The sequence below is a fragment of the Ruditapes philippinarum genome, unplaced genomic scaffold (genome assembly GCF_026571515.1).
Source record: "Ruditapes philippinarum isolate M1 unplaced genomic scaffold, ASM2657151v2 ctg202_1_1_1_1, whole genome shotgun sequence".
Lineage (NCBI taxonomy): Eukaryota > Metazoa > Mollusca > Bivalvia > Venerida > Veneridae > Ruditapes > Ruditapes philippinarum.
In genome coordinates, this window is record NW_026857221.1 from 332962 (window position 1) to 354678 (window position 21717).

Consider the following 21717-nt stretch of genomic DNA (forward strand, 5'->3'; position numbering starts at 1 on the left):
TCAGAGTCTTATTTCATTTCATGGAACTGTGTTACTGGTATGTTAAGACATATAATTCTTACATCATAGTTGAATTTTAATTGCATTTTACCATCGATTAATGTTTAAAAAAAAATGTATTGTTTAAATATTTCCGGGATAGAAAACCAATACATAGTTAACAGTTGATCAATTGTTCCGATCAATTTAGAATTGATCGTTATTGCTCAATGATTGATGTTTTCAAAACCAACTTTATGTTCGATTACTTTTTGAAGCAATACTTAACTTTGTATAAATAATCTTAGTTTGTTAAAGTGTCACATATTTTTTTTGACTGTTTTGATAATGTAAATGATGGCGATAACCGCGATCTATCTATTTTTGATTTATTTGAAAAATTATAAATAAATAAAGATAGAGGTGAACAGGTAAAAGTCAATCAAGGCTGTGACATCTTGATTTTTGCAATTGATTAATTAGTGTGGTCTGTAATAAAAAAATATTAAGTTACAAAACCTAAAAATTGTTCAAGAAAAATTTAAAACTAAAAGTTATCATGCATTGTAATATGTTAGGTTGTTGCAGTTCATAAAAGAATTTTTTTATCAATTGGACTTGTCCAGATTATATTTTTGGAACTATCCATTATCAATTTCGGGGATATCAAGATGAAAAATTTGAAGTTTTTTCAGCCAACAATATAGAGCCTGCATGGTCAGACTTCAGGTAATTATGGGCTGGCCCAGATATATACTTGTGGCGTTAGGTTCAGTAAGGAAATGGTTAAATTCGGCGTTACTGTGGGCTGACTATATTGATATGTCTTGATATCGCCGAAATTGCTAACGGACAGTTTCAGAAATAAAAGCTGATAAATTCCATTTAAAAAATTCATTAGATTAAGGTTTGTAAATATTTCTCATTGTTGGCAAGTTTTATTTTAAAATTCAGGTATTTCTCAATGTCTTTAAGGAAATGCATGTAAGAAATCGGGTTATAATCGCCAATTAATTTATGTTACAGATAACTTAGACAGTTCCCCTACATTATTGAGTCAAAGGTCATGCAAATAATTCACTGTTTTACATAATATTTGATGTTGTCCAACCAGATGCCGGCTTATACTATTTGCACACACACACAAAAATGCAACAGGCTATAATTTTGCATAAAATAATTAATTGCATAACAGAATTCTTTCTGCTGTCACTTGCGATGACAAGTGGAGTGTTCATTTGAAACTTAAATGCTTTTAGATAAATTTTCTGCGAGTATTATTAATAGATTGTCAACAAAATAGTATTCGTAGGGAACAATCGGGGAATTAAGTATTATATAATTAATGTCAAACAGTGTTGTTTTTTATCCTTTCTACGACTCAAATCCTTGCCTAATTTATGACATCAGGAGCACGTAGGTTTACAATTAGATTTTAGTTCTATGACATTTTCATTAATTTTGTAAGTTTTCACGAATATTTTCATATTTCAACATCGAAATTGTCAAGGAAAACCCATATTTTGTATAATCTGTCATTTTTTAAACATATTCATGTGATTTTAATGTTAAGATGAATGTGATAGAAACAACGTTACATTTTATTGGTAATGCGGAAAAAAAATACGTTGTCCCCGTCTTAGTTGTATAATATAGCTTCACTTATGGCTGTTGACAGTATACATTTGTTATTTAATTGTTTTATTTTATTTATAACTTAATCATATGGATTTATCTGTCTCTATTTCTGTTATTGTTGGTTTTTCCCTTTATTATATTAAATCGCATCATGTAAATTCACTTTGAGGAATTTATATAAAAAATGTCTTTCTTTTATTTATTAATTCTTAGAAATAATTAGAGGGAAATATTGAAATACTTTCATTTCTTTTAAAATCCAATTAAATATTTCATTGTTTTAAAGCAGAGATATATATCTTCATGTAATAATTACATGTACTAGCAGTTTATAATAGGAAAAACCCAACTCATACATGTCTACTTTGTACCTGTTTTTTGTTGTCTTCTCACGCCTCGCAGAAGTTATAAACTATATGCAGGATGTGGTATTGAAAGTAGCAAGATTGTTAATATATTGTTTACAGATATAAACATCAGTGGACATCTTCCCTTTCTATACTTGTGTAGTAAATAACACCAGAAGAAAAAATTAAAATCTTGTATTTCATGTATTTAATAACATTATTAAATGTACGCATTTTTTCTTCTATTTTTAGCATTAGAGCATGTCCAATCAGAGCTGTTTGAAGTCAAGGCAAAATATGACGAGGCCACCTCAGCCAAGTAAGTTATCTCCCTTTCTGCATGAAATCCAGTTTAGATTAGTTATAGATATTTCCATTTCTGAAATATTTTAGAAACAAAAACATGTCTCTTTTGTATGTAAAATTACACCTACACATTATTATGATATTAGATTTTGATAATTTTAATTGAAACAACAGTGAGTTTTTTTTAGACATTGTTGGCTTGTATTTAATTATAAGGGGTAAATAAAACACCATTTCTGAGAAAACGTATGTCTTTAAGACCCTTTTTTGACAGATTTATTTATTATATATAAAATTGCCAGTGTATTATATAATAGTATGTATAATAAAGAAATAGATGTTCATGTACAAGTTTAGCTGTAAAAATTGCAATACTAGTATGTATATTTATTGAAAAAAATCAACGTATACCAGTATGTAGAATAACGATTGTATAGCAGATATATCTTTGATATGTTTCGTAGATAAGTGAAGATTTTCTATCGGCAAAAATCGATATCAATATGTCGCAAATTTGTCACCATATTCTCTAGAAGATTAGGTTGTAAGTCAGGAAGACAATGCTTGGCACAGCTGCTGATCTCGATCAATAGAGGATTTTTAGTGCTTTACCGCAATACAATACATCGCTTATGGATCTTTATTGAACCAAAAATTGACATTTTGTCGTTATACAATGGAGAAATTGTATGGATTTTTATCCGTAAAATGTAGCATCTACTCAAGGAGCTCATCGGAAACCAGCTATTGATCTGTAGTGTTTCGGTAACGTTCGGTAACAGCGAATGTTCAAAATTGATTCCTACAATTCCATTATTGAACAGGAACGTGATCAATAAATTTGGGACAGAGAGAACGACTCCTGGGAGAAATTAGTGTTGGTAATACAATTGATTAGCAGGCAGTATTGATCATCAAACGATCAATGCAATATTTTTTGGACAGAGTCTGTTCAATCTATAAAAGCTGGTTGACAAATTGATAAAAGAACCATTGATTAACTGCAGTATAAATTAGGAATGATTGAGCATTTTGAGAGGGCCAAAGTATTGCTAATCTAAAAAAAAATGATAAAAAAATTCTTGAAAATACTTTTCTTTGAGTATTCTTATTTCCATTGAAACAAAAATGCATTCTGATTAAGGGTCCTTTTAAACTCTCATTTCTCTCAAATTTGTTGGAATATGGCATTTAATTCTAGGCTTAATGAGGATCCCTTTCAAGCACTGAGAGTATGGATTCCAATGGAATATGGCAAAGATTTTGAATGCTAAATACAAATTCATTAACTCAAGCTATACATTTCTATGAGAGTATTTCATTTTCAGCATATAGATCTATATAAAAAACATCAAAAAATTATTTTCTCTTCTCGTCAATAAGAAAATACAAATAAAGATGAGAAAGAGAGTATATAATAATTGAAGATACCTGACGAGCTCTTTAGTATTCTATTGACAATTATGTGTGACATTTATGATTGGTCACCGCTAATTGGGCAAAAGAAATGTCTGAACGTTATCAATAACGTGAGTGATTTTATGATCCATCAATCAAACATATACTTTATAGACAGAAATTGGGTATTACCACGTTCTTTATGGCGTGTTTGACCACACATAAGTGCTCTTTTTGCCATTTTAATATTTTATTTACACCAAGAAATGGCTTGCTTTTATCTGAAAATTTTTTGCATGTTTTTTTTCTTCTTTTTTTTCACTGTGTATCATGATCAATATTAAGTAATGACTGATAAGGTAAAACTTACAAATGATACTTGTCTGCAAGATTATTCTAGTTCAAAATTCTTCATGAACCAATTTCTTCAGAATAAGAATATTTTAAGCCAAAAATATCAGAGCTTATGAAATTAGTTAATATTTCACAGTTGATGAAAATTTTTTGAAAGGTGTGTTGAATATCAATTACCAAAATTTATGCCACTGCACTATTTTGAATCGTAAAACTAAGATACGAAAGATATATATTATAATTCAAACATGGGAATCTAAATGGTGATAATTACTTTGCCCATGTCGCCAGTATATCAGAATACCAGCAGACCATATCCATGCAGCCAGACCAGGCTCTATACTGGTGTATCATTAGACAACATGTACATCGATGCCGTTGGGCCAGGCACTATATTTTTGGTGTTGTATGCCACTAGTGTATCGTTAGATAACCTGTACATCGATTTAGTCGGACCATGCTCATGGGGGCCGATATCAAAGTGACCCTCATGTTTATAAAACCCCCTTATATTAATAATGGACAATTCTATATCAAAGCAGGACAAGTCCATTATACACCAATTAAGCATGGTGGAGGTTAATTAAAACAGATCTGTAGCCAGCGTGTAAAGACAATGAACGTTTTGTGCAAATCTCCAAGGCTAAACTGACATTAATGATTTCTATATTGAGAAGTTATCAATAAAAATATTCATTCATATCTAATAAATATGTTGACAAGCTGGGGTTATACGTAGATGTGATGTACGGTTTGACAGGAGCAGAGTTTGACAAATATTGCTGTATACATGATATTTATATTAGAAGTTGATCTGATCTAGTTTATGTGTATTTTTTTAAAGGTTGCTTCAGTATTATATGTATATAGTTGAACAAAATTGGTTTAATATTGTCAGCAAAATGAAAACTTTTGATACAAAGTTTTAACGCTACAAGTATATTTACAATAAATTACTTACAGCATTATATTTCTACATTTTACCTATAAAAATAGTCAAAAAGGCAAAAATTAAAAGTTAAAAAAAAATTGAACAATGCATACAGTACCCATGTATTATGAAACTTAATTTGCAACTTTAAAGAATACCATCAAAGAAGTAACCAACAAAAGTTACCAACTGCAAATGTATTTTAATTACAGGAGCAATACATTTTATCTTGTCATTTTAAAAAAAGAATGTTTTTTATGTCATACTACAGACAAAGATTAAGCTGAAATGTTCTTGATGGACAAAAACGGTACATCAAAGTTTGATTATTTCAATATTTATTGCGGAAAATCAGTGTGCCGAATGTTTCACGCCTTTACAAACATTTTGAACATGTTGTACGTGAAATCTACCACTTCCGAGGGCCAATAAACATATCTTGTTATCTTTTCACGAACATGGTGTAAAAATTACATACATTAATCATTATTACCGTTAAAACTTTATTACGATGCTTTGAACAGAATCAGCGAATGTTCAAATAATTGCCGCTACATAACTAAAGCATTGAACTGAAGTATTGGAGCAGTTTATCTGCGCTGTTAACATTTCCTGTCAGAAACATAATCAAGTGTAACGACACTTGGCTATTGGTGTTGTTTAAACACGACATCATTTCTAGATGTTTGTCATGGCAAGGTTGCGATTTGAGACAAATTGTCGTCAAAAGAAAATCATTTTGGTTGTAAAGCAAACAGATGCCCGATCATATTATGAACATATCAGTGATTAAAGACCGGGAATGCATCAAATACACTGTTCTTGTCAGCTTTAACATCATATACGATGGACGTTAGACATCATGTGTTCAGTTTTTTACAAATATGTGGTTAGAAAAATTTCATTGATCTAAAAATTGTTGTTGTTTTTTTTCCTCTCATATCGTTTCAAGCATTGTATTTTTGAATGAGTAATGAATTTATGACAGTTTATGAACATTGTTATTATTATCAAAGCTTAAAGCATATTTCAAAGAGTTTATTTCTTTCTTTGAAGAAACATTTTTTGAGTTGAATTTAATGTTTGATTACATATTGTAGAACTTGTAGGAATTTGAATGGAAAAAAAAAATCAAAATTTCTTTTTAAAGTTTATTCATCAGTTTGTCATTATCATTATCATCAACATTATTATCATCATCATTATTATCATCATCATTATTATTATCATCATCATTATCATGGTTATTATCATCATCATTATTATCATCATCATTATCATCGTTATTATCATCATCATTATTATCATCGTTATTATCATCATCATTATTATTATCATCATTATTATCATTATTATTATTATCATCATCATTATCATCATCATCAATATCATTGTCTTCATCATCATTAATATTAACATTATCTTTACAAAAAATTAATGTGGTGATTTTAAAAAGGATATCTAAGTATATTTTACTACATTGTGTGTAGCATTTATGATAAAAGTTTATTTGGATATTAGATATTATTGGTGTTCAATAACTTTTCATGATTATGTATTGATTATTTGGGGTGAAACTAGACTATCTTTATTATTGATCTCTCTCTTGAGCCTTTGTCCTCCACTTTGTATTGACTTAGTAGACATTTTCTGCTAATTGGTTATGGATTATTGACAATCAGATGGCATCAAGTAATGGTATTCTCATCTAAATACTGATAGATTAAACGCTTTGTCTATGATCAATTGCTTGATACATTGATTAAAATTTTACAGAACTGATATTTATTGCATTGATTCAAGTAATTAATATTGAATTCTGAAGTAAATGATCAACAGTTTTTCACGCTGGATGGAGTAATTTAAATATTTGATATGTTTTTGAATATTGTGATTTTTTAAAAAGATTTGAAAATTTACGTATTAAAAAAATTTTTATTTGTTTAAGCATAAACAATAAATATATACAATACATTGGTTTTTGGGGGGTATTTTTCTTGGAAAAGAAAAACAGTGATTTATTAGAGAACTCAGTACTTCTGAGAAATTTATTTGAATTGGAACTTATTTCATAATAATTCCGTAATACGAGAGAAAATATGTCAGTGATTTTGTGTGTTCGTAATTTTGCCACTTGAATCGTCAAGCTGTCGCCTGACGTATTGGTGAATCCAGAGGCGATCATTATACAAAACTATCAATATTGGTTTCGTACAAAATATTGATTTTTAGTCATTTAGATGAGGGAGAGGGCGAACAACACTGTTCCATAAACGAACAGAAAAGATCTTGATGTGCTGATATAGACAGGAAATCAATTTGAAACGGATAAATTACAGACATAAACGCACATGACTTTGATTTTTTAATGCTAATACTTAATGGATTTTTGGATTAAGTCTATAAAACAGTGGATTTTGTTGAAGGATGCATAAAATAATCTTGCTGGAATTCTCGTCATTAGGGGGATATGGATGAAACGCGATCACTTTTACAAAACAGAACTTTGCTAATTGGAATAATATTGACCTGGTGACATAATGCTTTTGTTTGCCTTTAAGGACCTCTTAACTGACAGAGTGCACTTTGGTAAATAAGATTAATATTTTTATGTATGATTTAAGCGGAATGAAAATTGTACAATCAAACTTAAAAAAAAAACCTGACACAATTTTTCTTTTCGATGACACTTATAATTTCATAATTATGGACTTTCTTTTTTTTTTTGATTGCAGATGAAATTATTTATGATTTGATTGTTGCGTAATAAGGAAATACATAGGGGGGTATAAAAACTGGTACAAATATAAGATGTTGACTTGCAGTTTAATATTAATGTCAGCCTGGCTAAACTTGTACATTTAACATTGAGTAAAAATATGGAGTAGTTAAGGTCATTTATATTCTTTTACCTTTTGATACAACAGCTGTATTATAAACTAGATATAGATACAAAAAATCTTGTCACCATACATAAATAACTATCTAAGTGAAACCATAATGCATCTATTAGTAAGCTTTTAAAATGTTGACTTGTTATAAGAATATTGAATACCTGCTATGGTGTTCATGAGTTGTTCTCTGATACAACATTGGTTAAAGGGACTCTACTGAGTTTTTTTTTGTTGACATGACGAGGCTGAAAATAATTGTTCTATTTGTTATAGGTCCTGACATATGACTTTTATGCAAAATTTCAGATCATTCGCTCACACCGTTTTTCCAGAATAATTATTCCGATTTTGAAAAATGACCTAAATCGAAAAGTGGTGTCATGCTTTTCACTCAAATCTAGCTTAGAATAGCTAAATAATTATTTTTTCAGTTTATTTCTGAGTATATTTGTTAATTATCAATTCATCTTTCAGTTTGAAGTACCTCGACTGATGAATATAAGAAACTAAAATTTAAGTTTTTTTAGGCTTTTGAAGTTTAGTGGAGTCCCTTTAAACCATTCTCTATAAATAACAGATCTTTGCTAACATTATAGAGGCAGGCCAGTCTGTACTTCAAAACAATCCTATCACCTTCTGTAATGTTCGAAGACGAGCTTCTAAATCTTCATCAAGGTATCCTCAAAATAGCTAGTGGTTAGATCGGAAAAATGGAAACTGTATGAGTCCATTGAAATAAAAAAAAAATTTTTGAAGGGTTATGGTTGCATTGTAAGTTTACATGAATATTTATCGATATATGATAATTAAGAAATGTTAATGTTTGTATATTTATAGGGCAGATGAAATGGAGATGGTGATGGCCGACTTGGAAAGAGCGAACGAACGAGCAACAGCTGCGGAACGAGAAGCAGAAAAACTGAAACACCAGTTGAGTAACTTGACGGCAAGTTTGGCGGATAATCAAGGAGGGGAACAACAAAAAGGTCCAGACATGGAACAAGCTATTGAGATTCTTCAGCGGTCAAATCTTGAGGCAGAACTAGCTGCTAAGGAAAAAGAGGTATACCAAATGGTTTGGTCAGTCTTTGGTAACATGACCAACTATTTCGGTCTTTTTTGGTCTTAGTAATACGAATATAACTATTATTTCTTTGCCATACAATTTTTATTCTTTAATGTGTCATATTTCTGTAATTGATTCTTTATTTCAACAACAACCTGTTTTCATTTATTTTCTAGATTGTATTTTAAGTTGTTGCGTATGATTGTGAAACAAACATCAAAGTATACAATAGGAATGGCAAAATCATTTCAAATTTTTTTTATATTCATAGATAAGTCAGTTAGTTGAAGATGTACAAAGACTACAAGGCTCTCTACAGAAACTGCGTGAAAACACTACACAACAGGTAAGATAAGACATGCAAATATTGCGTGGATAATGATTCTATAATTTCTTGAACAAAAAAAAAATTCTGTCTCATTCAAGGCTAGCTGCAATAAGAACAAAACAATTATTGCTTTTAATGCTCGTTAATTGATAACAAAATGCTGAGATATGCAGCATATAATGTTGCGATGTTAGATAAACGTATACCTGTCCATGTTTCCCTGTCTCGCTAATTAAATAATTTTATCAATTAACAGTCAATAACAGATTATTTGACAGGTGGTGTCAAATAAATGATCAAACTCCTGACAGACCATGAATAATGCAACAGTAAAATATAAACTGCTAAATTCAGTATGCATGTGATTTCCATGCGAAATTAGTGCAAACATTGTTAAATGGAATAAAGATATTTGCGATAAATGAAGAAAAAAATTAAAAAAAAAAATTGATTAAGTGAAAAGGACTAATACTAACCAAAAAGTAAGCTTTAAATGATTTTTCACACCTTAAGTTTTTCTGGAATAATTATGAAGTATTAGTAAAATCTGTTTAAATGGAGTTGGGGATTACTACAAGATACAAAATGTTAGTATCTTTGTTACATTTTTAACAATGAAAACTTTACTATTAAAACAATTAAACTATAGCATGAGAATGTTAAGTAAATTTTTTGTTGAATTCACGTTTAGGTTGGACGTTTGGAGGAGGAACTTGCCTCTAAGAATAAGGCTTTCCGGATTTTGGAGGAGAAGTTGAAAACACAAGAGGACTATGAGGAAATCAAGCGTGAACTTGGGTATAGATTTTTATCCTATTAATAAATAATTTTCTTTAACCTTTCCACACTAAATATCATAAACAGACTTGTCCATCTTTGAATCTTGACAAACCAATCACCATTTTCAGGGAAAATGTCAAAATATGTCTTGACAGGATATCGAACAGTGCAGACCATGATCTTGATGGCAAGGATGCTCCAGCTAATCTTGGTCTGCACTGGTCACATGGATAGCTCTGCTAGTATTTGGATATTGATGTCCCACTAACTAACAATGGACAGGTTACAATATGAATCATGACTGATCTGTTGCTTAGATACAGCAGTGTTAGTATAAAACTGTATTGACATTGGGAATTTTGTCAAGAAATGTGACCATTACAGTTTTTGATAAATCAAGTATTGAAGTTAAAAAACAACTAAATCACATCATGGAGTTGGGGGAAAAACTGTAATAATGTATGTAAATGAAAAGATTAAGTGAAAAAAAGTGAAAAGATCACTTGATTTACTGTTATAAATTTCCATGATTTGTGTGACGAGCTGAATATTGATGTGTAACATTCAAATTTTGGTGAGTGAGCGTAATAAAAAATAATGTTTAAGTAACTATGATTTTTGTACGGGAACTGCTCGCATGCCAGTACAAGTTAATTTTGTAAACATTCTGTAGGCAAAACTGATAGGATGTCAAAAGTTGCCATATGACCTTTACAGTGAATGTTGACACATAGAATCCAACAACCAACCATTACAGTGACTGATCTTTTTATCATGATATATTTCTTTCACAGTGTCCTAAAGTCTATAGAATTCTCGTCGTCGGGAACGGATGAAGTAGATGGTGACGTTGGGAAGACAAAATCCTTGGAAATCCTCCTGCTGGAGAAGAATAAAACCCTTCAAACAGAAAACACACAGCTCAAAGTGAACTCAAATGACCTCTCAGGTAAGTCACATGTCACCATAGTTACAGTGTCTAGGTTCACTTATAGAATATTTGAACTTCAGAATAGAAAGAAAAAGGCTTGGAAAGTTTAAAAGTGGATCATATTATCAAAACTGATCTATAATTTTCCAGGCCTTTTTTTTTTTCGATGGGATATTAAAAATAAGTTTTAAGGTAGAAGCATATCAATTAAAGAATACAATATTTAAAGCTATAAACAAATGCTCTCTTTTTTTCCATGAAAAGTAGCATATTTTTTGCTTATACATAGTCATGTGCAATATAAATAAGAAATTCATTGTTTTGCATGGCTTAAACTGGGCATGGATTTCCAAATTGTTTTTATGGCATAGAATAATTTAAAGTTAGTTGAAATAAGATAAAATGAGAAAAATATGAATAAATAAAAATGAAACCTTATATAAATTTAGAATAGAAAAACATTTACACTTCTGAAAAAGCAATTAAAGTATACATCTGTGTAGGGAATTGGCCATTTAGTCAACATTTGTATTGGTAAATAGTCAGTAATGATTAAGTACAACTTATAGGGGTAAACAGCAAATTTGTAAACATTTTTAGTGGTAAACAGTCAATTTGTAAACATCTTTATGGTTAACAGTCAATTTGTAAACATTTTTATGGGTAAACAGTCAATTTTTAAACATCTTTATTGGTAAACAGGCAATTTGTAAGCAACTTTATTGGTAAACAGCCATTTTGTAAACATCTTTATTGGTAAACAGCCAATTTGTAAACATCTTTATTGGTAAACAGCCAATTTGTAAACATCTTTATTGGTAAACAGCCAATTTGTAAACATCTTTATGGGTAAACAGCCAATTTGTAAACATCTTTATTGGTAAACAGCCAATTTGTAAGCAACTTTATTGGTAAACAGCCATTTTGTAAACATCTTTAGGGGTAAACAGCCATTTGAGTGAACATCCAAGTAGGTAAACATCTGTTTGAGTAACTAGTCATTGACAATAACTGTTCTATATTTGAAATTTCACAAACGCATATATGCTCAAAGACATACCTATTGATAATTTTAAATGAAATTTGCACTGATTTTTCACCAAATTATGTAGTGTGGTTTAAAACTAGATAATCTAGCAACCTGGTGTTTTCTCTCTCACTCAGTACTAACCTCTATCTGTGATTATAAGTTTTGATTTTCTTTCTTTTATTTTTGTAACCATTTTTTCATGACAAAACAAACCAACAAGAACAACATTTTGTGTCATTGAATTTTCTTCAAGAAAGGTGTAATTGCTCATGATCTCTCTAAATTGCAATTTTGAAATATTTCATAAAGTTGTTTAAAATGAAACAAGATGTGTGAAATTGTTTTAGAAACAACCCTGAAATGTTCATGGCCAAATATCTTTTCAAAAGTCTTTGTTTTTGTTGTTGTTATCTTCTTGAAGTGTGATTTTTTTATATTTTTTTTTTGAAATCTGAAATCATACCCAGTTTTGTTTCTGTTCTTTGCAAATGATCTGTTCTAATTTTGGCATATATTGTAGATATTCATAAACTTTATTTTGTTGCTAATTGACAGACTCATAAATATGCCGGAAATTAATTGGCTTCATTTTTTTTTCCAGTATTACAACCATTAATTCTGTGACCCATCTTATTCTTTGTGTACTTTGTTTGTTTCATAAAACTCAGAAGCCTGTTGCAAACACTCTCCAAATGGTGTCCAAAAATAATCTTCAAAGCAAAGTGTAACTATCATCACCCTCCTAGCTTTAAACCCAAAGTTTATTGCTGTATCTTGTATGGATTTTGCGATACTTTTTTTTATTTCAAATGGTTCAGATTTCTGTTGATTTTTCTGAACCTTTTTTTTGACCTGCATGGCTTTATTTGATTTGTATTTGTTTGACAAAAAAATTTGTTTTTTAATGAAAAATTAAGATTAAAGAGTTTTGAGGTAAAAATGAAGTTTGAAGCTTTAATGTCATGTGCATATACACCTTTCTTGCAGGAAATTCATCACCCGCTCTCTCATCTAATGCCAAAGAATTTGCGAGTATGCTCGGTGAGGAAATAGCAGAAACTTATCAGCAGAAAATCGCTGAGTCATCATCATCTAAAACAGGACTTTCCTCTTCACCATCATTTTCTGCAGTTTCGCCTAAAAAGGATCATGAAGAAAAATCAATGAGCCCTGAATCTGGAGACATCCCCCCACAAGTGCCGAGCTCTCCTCTTAGTGATTCAAGTCGTTCTGGTAGACCGCCAAGTAACGAAACTGTCAGAATTCCCCCTCAATCCCCTCATTTCTTTCACCCTGCTTTTTCAAACAGCCATTTAATGGCAAACTTTATGGGATTAGGGATGAATTTTAACAATAACAATCCGCCAAAAGTTGATGTGAACGGTTGCCAAGGACTAGATACAGCAATGGTAGCCAAAACTGTGAGAGAATTGCTCAGTATTCATAATATTGGACAACGTTTGTTTGCCAAACATGTGCTCGGATTATCTCAAGGAACTGTGTCGGAACTACTTTCAAAGCCAAAGTCATGGGATAAGTTGACGGAAAAAGGTCGGGAGTCGTACCGCAAGATGCATTCATGGGCTGTCGATGATAGAAATATCATGGCCCTAAAAGCTATCTCCCCAAAGAAAGGTTAGTTCACTATGTTTGTTTGTTATTTTTTGTTTACTTCAGAAATGATTAAATTTTTCTGTTAATTCTTCAGAAATTATTAAATTTTCTTTATTTATTCTGTTGAAAATAGTGTTTGTATATAAATTATCAATGCAATTTTTTTTCTTTATAACAAAATTCAGTGAAATAAGTCTAATGTTTGTGAATAGCATGTTTTTGATGAAGGACATTCTTTACTTTTCTCTTAATTGTTTCTTGGTATACACTCCCCCACAGAGATATCTGTCATTCCTTAAATGCTCAGAAATGATGCAATATAAATATTTTGAATAATTGTGGAAAACCTTATGGCCTCAGATCAAATTAAAATAGGGAAGACCGAAAACAAGGAGGAATAACATTTCATCATCATGTTTCAATTATAATAGTAAATAAGGAGGCGGAGTCAATTTATAAAGATAGCCAATCAGATTCTAAGAACCAAAAATTTAAATATTTTATTATTTTTATATATTTGGCTAGATGCTTATTTAAAGAACAAAGTAGCCAGTTACATAGAGCCAGATTTCTATGAAAGAAGTAAGTTTATGTTGTCCGTGACTAGATATAATTTCCTATCTGTATAATATGTGTGAGTGCTTTGTTTTCTGTAAATTTTATTCTAAGAAATCTTTGCTTTACTATTCACTTATATAAAAAAAAAAATGACACAAGTTAATGCAACACCTCATTTTGACCATTGTATATATTTTAAGTCTGCTCCTGTGAAAATTTGTTCTTGAATTTCAAAGCTTATCTATCTTTTAGCACTGATTGGCCATCTTTTATTCCTTGAGCATAGTCATGGAGTCATATTAAATTTGTAGTATGACAAAATTCATGATATATTTTTCTGGGACTTAAACTTTAGAGTGCTATCATAACCAATGATTGGTCTTTCATGCTAGAACCTAGCCAACCTGCTCATCTGTATAGTCTGACCACATTCTATTTTGTTGGTAACTGGATAATTATTCTTGACATTGAAATTCTTAGGTGGTAAAATGGCTCAGTGGTTAATCCATTAGACGAGTAATCTAAGAATCGCTGTATAGGTTCGAACCACATCAAAGGCAATCTGCTGTTTCCTAACTTTACTCTGATTGGTTGGTACTGGTTAGCTCCAGGAATAGATTACTCTGATTGGTTGGTACTGGTTAGCACCAGGAACGGATTCTAGAATATCTTAATAAGCTTATAGCTTCCTTCACAATTGAACTAAAATAAATTCTGTATAAACAAGATCCCTATTTCAAATCAGGATAACCAAATTACACAGAGTCAGCAGGATAATGGTTTTATCATACTAGTTCTGTAAATAAATGTTTACAATAAATTGCTATTTATATTTCCTGAGACTATGTCTATATTTATTGTAGGTTCTCAGCCATTATTACCAAGTATACAGCGCGAGGACGCTGCAACAGAAGAAAGAATTGCTCACATTCTGAACGAGGCTCAGCTTGCCATGCAACAGAAGAAGAATCTAGAACAAGTCTGGAGTAAAGAGGTTAGCATAGTGTCTATTTGTCGGCTTTTAAGTCACAACACATTGAGACTTTCCCAGTTTTTGGAGGAATACCTAAGGTGTCCCTTTGTGCATTATCTCAGCCATGGGCATGCACCTAGGTCGAGCCACCAAGGCTCTATTACTAGCTGAAGAACTTTCCTAACAAAAAAATTTCATAGCCCCAGATGGGATCCGAACCTAAAGTGGTTAGTTGAAAGTGATTTGAAGCCACTCAGACACAATGGTCTGTTTAAGTCTTCAGATAGTCAACACAAGGGTAATGTAGCATTTGTAGTAAAGTAACAATTATGAAGTACACTTCCTTTGCAATGAAGAAATACTTAAAAAAGCAACAACAATAGAAAATTTAATTGAAAATGAATAAGGAAAAGAAACCTATGTTATTACTTAAGTTAAGTCAGATCTTTTAGGTCAATATTTTTGGTGATGCCATACATCTAGTCTTAACAGTGAATGACAAAAATCAGAGGACAAGCGAAATTATACTAATATGTGAAATTTGGAAAAATATTTTTAGGCAAGTAAATATAGGACACAGCATTACAGTATTTTTCTTAAAAATAAACTTAAAATTTGTATGATTGCAGCACCAGAACGCCATGGTGAGCAGCATCTATCAGGAAATGGCAAGATCATATGGCCAGTTACAGGGGAGTCAATCAATGCCACTGATGAGCCCTACATCGCCCATGCCTTCTATTCTTTCATCTGTAAATGATCGAGAACGTTACCGTAAACTCAGTGACTCGGACAGACACAGAGATAAACATAATCCAGAAATGTCTTCAAAGGATATGGTGGAGAGAATATACCGGCAAGAGCTCATAAAGCTTGCTCAGGCTGCGGAGAATGCTGGTAATATTGCAGCTAGCGCCCTCTACCAACAAGAGCTTGCGAGACTTGCACAGAATGCTAGGATGCGTGATGAGCCTGAGCCAGGGGAGGTAAGACATATACGTGGATCGCCAGAAAGAATGAAAGTTAAATCAGAGCCGCCAGACAGTACGTCGGAAGATATACTGGCCAATCAGGGGAACGGTCCAATTGATCTCAGTAAACGTAACACTTCAACACCCAGTACCCCGACCTCAGGAGGCTCTGATAAATCGCTCAACAGTTCTGCTCATGCTGGAAGTGCCTTCTTTCAAATGCATGCTAAGATCAATGGCCATGAGGTCACTGAGAAGTCATTGAAATCAGAAAGTCATCCGCCTACGTCGCCTGCACCTCATACAGCATTCCCTCACCATTTCTCACCTTCTGACACATCATCTTCACCACTTCAACGAATGCAGAACATTGCTAACTCATTAATGAACAGGTCACAGATTGGAGCACCTTGTAGCAAGCCATTAAAAGCTGTTCTACCACCAATAACTCAAGAGGAGTTTGATAGTTATGCCAACATCAATACGGAAGATCTCGTGAAACAAGTGAAAGAAACTTTAAGCCAGTATTCTATAAGTCAACGATTGTTTGGCGAAAGTGTGCTAGGTTTGTCACAGGGCAGTGTAAGTGATTTACTTGCAAGGCCAAAGCCATGGCATATGTTGACACAGAAGGGGAGAGAGCCATTCATCAGAATGCAGTTGTTTCTGGAAGACGCTGAAGCTATTCCTAAACTAGTGGCCTCCCAGTACCACATAGCACCAGATAAACTGATGAGAAGCAACTCTATGTCTAAGGAGACAGGTTAGTAAATCTTATCCTTCCTTTATAATCTTCAATGTAAAAGAATAAAAAGAAAATTATACTTGATCAAACTTCACATCAATATTTACTTAAGCTTTTGTTTATGAAATTATAGATATTTTAAAATTTGTTTTAGTTTTACAGAGAAAAAGAAGTTAATTCATCAATTTTACGAACATTTACTTAAATGATCTAATTTCCAGGGTACTTTCCAAGCTAAACTCGGATTTAAAAAAAAAAATAAAAAAAAAAAATGATGCAATTTATATGATGTTCCCCAAGTATTATAAACTGTTATACCTGAAATTTATTTAGATTGTGAAGTACAAAGTTTATGGCAGGGTTTCCGGGGTAACATCCCTGGAGGTTCACTGCCATTGGTCGCTCCAGGAGCATTGTCACTGGGACTTTCAGGTACTTGAACAGTTATTCCAGAAAATCAGTTTTTCGCTTTTGCTTTGTGAAACTCTATGTATGCATTCTTTTACTATATGTGTTTGTTATTTGTTCTCATATTATTATTTATTTTTTGTACCTTTTATACAAAATTTTTCATATAACTAATTTTGGCTAAAAAAAAACAACAAAAAAACTTGCTTGAAATTTATTTACAAAGTTAGATTTCACCTTTGAATTATTGAATGAGGAAGACACATTTGATTTCTGTTATAGTGTTAGTCGATGGTTTTATGTGTTATCACATTTTTGTTTATTTTCAATGTTCAAGTTCACTTTAGTCACACAAGAATAAAAATTAGCTTGTGAAAGTACCCTGCAAATTAGATTTCTTAGTTTTCTTATTTTAAACTTTGTCTTTACAGCATATTGGTTAAGAAAACTGTGCTTTAAAACATAATTTATTAATTCAAGATTTTCTGAAGAAAGTACTTAAGATCCACACTTTTGATTTTGGAGTTGATTTTAAATTTTCTTTAAAAAAAAAAAAAGTAATAAAAAAATTGACAGTTCAATTAACAAAGCACATGTCTGTTATAAAATAAAAAAAGGTCTGATAAACATAATAAAGCACAGTTTTCTAAACCAATACTGAATAGAGTATTGACTTTCTTTTTCAAAAAAAAAAAAGCTGTTTTATACAGTTATATTATTATTGTTATTATAATGATTATTATTATTGATGAACTATTGTTGATATTTGATGATAATTTTGTATTGACTATTACAATTAATGTACCTACATACTGGAAATACTAAAAGAGAATTAACTTGCTTTATACTAAATGGCATGTCAGGATTGATACATATATACATATAACACTGTCTGTTCTTGTCCATTTTGTTTCTTTTATTACTATACTGTAATATGTTTATATGTCAAGTTTTAATCAATGTAGCTCTGGGTGGTCAGAATATTCTGTATATGTTTAAAACTAATGAATGATCTGTCTTAGACTGGGTATATTTAATTTATTCATTTAACACCCCCTTTCAATGCAGATTTTCTATGATGGACTGGCCCCCTGGTTTGAATTTGGAACAGTCCACTAGAAGCTGGGAGTGATTTCAGTATTAAAATTCAGCATTTTAATGGCTGGTCAGACTGGCGGGCAATAAGGAAGGCTGTCCTTAGTCTATACATGTGACAGCACAGGCCTGTTACCTTTGCCTTTATCACACAAACGATTAAAATGGTTCTTCACTTACTGCAATATTCAAGGCCAAATTCCTTTAGAAGTTAAAGAGAAAAAAAATCAGTTTGAAGAATTTATTGGATAATCTTGTTTATTATGGTAGTTTAAGTCCTTGCTGAACCGATGTTTGTTGACATATATTTTAAAATAAATTAATTGAAAATTACCTCCAAAGTAAAGAGCTACAAATACTTATTTTGCCTCCAAAATGAAGAGCTGAAAAGGGAAGGAATTATTGATAAAAATGATACTGTATAAAGCTTCTGTGTGTATGTTTTAATAATGGTGTGTGTTAATTTTTTGTGTACATTTTCTGACAGTCTTCATGAGCAGCTGCTGTAAAAATCTAACATGACGGATGGATGCATGGCACCATGGCCTTAAAATATAACAATGTAAACTACAATATACCTCTATATCCAGGTATTAACAATCATAACCTTTGTCTAATGCTATGTTTCTATGAAAAAAATGCAGTATTTATATTGACCTCATGTTCATTTCTTTTTATATATGAGCCAAAGAAGAAAACTTCACAATTTTAGATTATGTTTTAAAAAAAATGTTACAAAAACCATACACTTTATTTTTATTTTTTATCTTTTTATTTAAAAATTGAGCTAAAGAAGAAAACTTCACTATTTTAGATTATGTTTGGAAAACAAATGTTACAAAAATCATACATATAGCATCAGACAATAAAAATTTTCATGTCTATTCATCATTTCCATATATTGTCATCAATCTAAACATTTTAATAAATTAATTTTTACCCCTCCCCCCATCCACCTTTTGGAGAACGCCTAAACTATTCAATACCAAATCAGATAAAGTGTTTATCTCTTTCAACTGCAGCCCAATGTACCAGCCATCAAAAGTTAGTTAAGTTTGAGCTGTGTCATGACAAAACTAACATAATGGGTTTGCGACCAGCATGGATCCAGACCAGCCTGTGCGTCCTCGCAGTCTGATCAGGATCCATGCTCTTTGCTTACAAACTCTTTTACAAATAGAGAAACTGATAGCGAACAGCATGGATCCTGATCAGACTGCACGGACGCGCAGGCTGGTCTGGATCCATGCTGGTTGCAAACGCATTACGTTGGTTTTGTCATGATGCGGCTCATTTGTTGACTTGGATCTCGCTCTTTGCCATCACTGTTGGTATGCCTCAGTCTATATTAGCAATCATATTCTATTCAAGAAAAAAAATTGAGATGATTTTTTTTACTTAGACCTGGCTTGTGTCTGATGAAATCTCTTTTCTTGTCCTTCCATATGACCAGCAGAAATTGGCCAAGCAATTTTTTAAGTGACTTATTACCAAACAAAAATCTTTAAAATAGGCATTAATATTTCCACAGGTCCTGGAACAAGCCCGATTTTATTTCAGTTTCAGCTTTGTAGAAAGCCATCTGGCATGACATAAGATGATACACTGTTAAATTCTAAATATTTTTATAAAGGCCTGCATGAAAATGGCTACCTTCCACCTCAGCACTAACTTCACAACTTTGTAAGGAAGCATGTAGCTATGTGATTTGTCAAAGCCAGCCCCCTGATTGGAAAATTTCTATTTTGTTCCTCAGACCCTGACACCTCTTTTCTGCACAGTTCTTGTCCCCCTTTAAATTACCTCGGCTCTGCTCCTTAGACGTTGCCCTTTCTTGTTTGGTAAATGATTGAAACACCTCGGCTCTGTTCCTTGTGTCTTGCATCATTCATCCAATTGTCAATTTGTACTAATATTTCAACACCTATATCCTTTAACCAGCATTCTATAGCCAGTATTACATGGAATGGAACTATAAATAACTAAACCATATATACATGTACATATACATTGGCTTATACATATATATATCTATATTACAAAATGCTGTTCAAACTAATTCATGGAGTGTATTCAGCTATTTTTTCATCTTTTTCAATGTTTTTTGTTTTTGTTTTCTAAACCATTGCTTAATATTAAGTAAAGTTAGAAGGAAAACAAATTAGTTTTGAATTTACTCTTTGATGTTATTTTCCATAAAGATTTAATCTACATTTTTATTATCGCTTTTAAAATTTTTACTAAAAAAAGTGATATTTATGCATTTAGATCAAATTTTAAAAATTTCAGTATTGCATGTTGCTAGAGCCATTTATAAAAATAAAGTCAAATAGACCATTACAATTTTGTCATATTAATTCTTGAATATTTTTACCTCAAATTTAGATTAAAGAGTTCTGTTAGCTTTATGGGTTAATATATCCTATGTCTTTACAACCTCAAGTAACAAATATTTTTACACAAATGTTCAAATTTTTATTTTGTTAGAAACTCTTTTCGCAAAGTAAAATGTTTAAGGAAATTTCTCACAAGTTGTTAACAATTTGAAACTTTTAGTAAATACACTAGCTATAGAACTTTGCTTGAATACATTCCATTTTTTTTTTTTTGCATGACACACATAATAGTCCTGAATGATAGTGACCTCTGCTTTAACTTCATACACTGCATTAAACTTGCCCTTCTAACTCGTCTAACCACACTATATTGGCATCTTTTAGTAATTTTTTTTTTCCTTTAAAAAAAATCTTTTTTATTTTTCCCCTTTGTAGTTTCCCAGACTGAAATGAAACCCACACCACCACCACCACCTCCGCCACCACCACTTCCGCCACCTTCAACACGCCCCCAAAATGTGCCTCCTTTAATGTTACCCAGTGTAGCACCACCTGTTTCCCATGGGGAGCCTCAGCACCCGCTATTTATGCACCACCATCATCATCACCAAGCACCTCCGCACCACCAACTTCACCATCCTAACTGGGCCTCATTCTCGTATCCATCCTCCATGTTGGAAGTCGTTGCCATGACGTCAGAAATTGATACACTGGAACTCACTGGACGTGTTAAAGATGTGCTACAGTTTAATAACTTGGGACAGAAACTGTTTGGAGAGGCAGTTTTGGGATTGTCACAAGGTTCTGTGAGTGAGCTGTTGTCAAAGCCAAAACCGTGGCACATGTTGAGTATTAAGGGGAGAGAACCCTTTATTAAAATGCATCTATGGTTGTCTGATCCACACAATGTGGAGAGACTCAAGCATTACCAGAATGAAATGAAAGGTAGGTTAAGCAATTTAGATTTAAAAAAAACAAAACAGAATAAACAAGAAGATTTGAAATGGACAGAACAGACATTATGTAGATAAATAT

The 21717-nt window shown here is 31.8% G+C and overlaps 1 protein-coding gene across 7 annotated transcripts in view; it reads left to right on the top strand.

Annotated features, from left to right (window-relative positions):
• LOC132749103 (homeobox protein cut-like 1) overlaps positions 1-21717 on the top strand; it is a 121406-nt gene that overhangs the window by 90048 nt on the left and 9641 nt on the right. For 3 of the 7 annotated variants that reach the window (XR_009628371.1, XR_009628372.1, XM_060738785.1), the window contains exons 7-17: positions 2217-2283; positions 8685-8910; positions 9185-9259; positions 9933-10039; positions 10816-10970; positions 12970-13617; positions 14122-14178; positions 15018-15148; positions 15757-16861; positions 17177-17275; positions 21118-21627. Coding sequence is in view for 5 of the 7 variants with exons in the window: in XM_060738785.1 (XP_060594768.1) it covers positions 2217-2283; positions 8685-8910; positions 9185-9259; positions 9933-10039; positions 10816-10970; positions 12970-13617; positions 14122-14178; positions 15018-15148; positions 15757-16861; positions 17177-17275; positions 21118-21627 (3180 nt within the window). In the remaining 2 variants the exon portion in view is untranslated. The remainder of the gene's footprint in view (positions 1-2216; positions 2284-8684; positions 8911-9184; positions 9260-9932; positions 10040-10815; positions 10971-12969; positions 13618-14121; positions 14179-15017; positions 15149-15756; positions 16862-17176; positions 17276-21117; positions 21628-21717) is intronic. The other 4 variants (XM_060738788.1, XM_060738787.1, XM_060738786.1 and 1 more) reach the window with 4 other exon arrangements.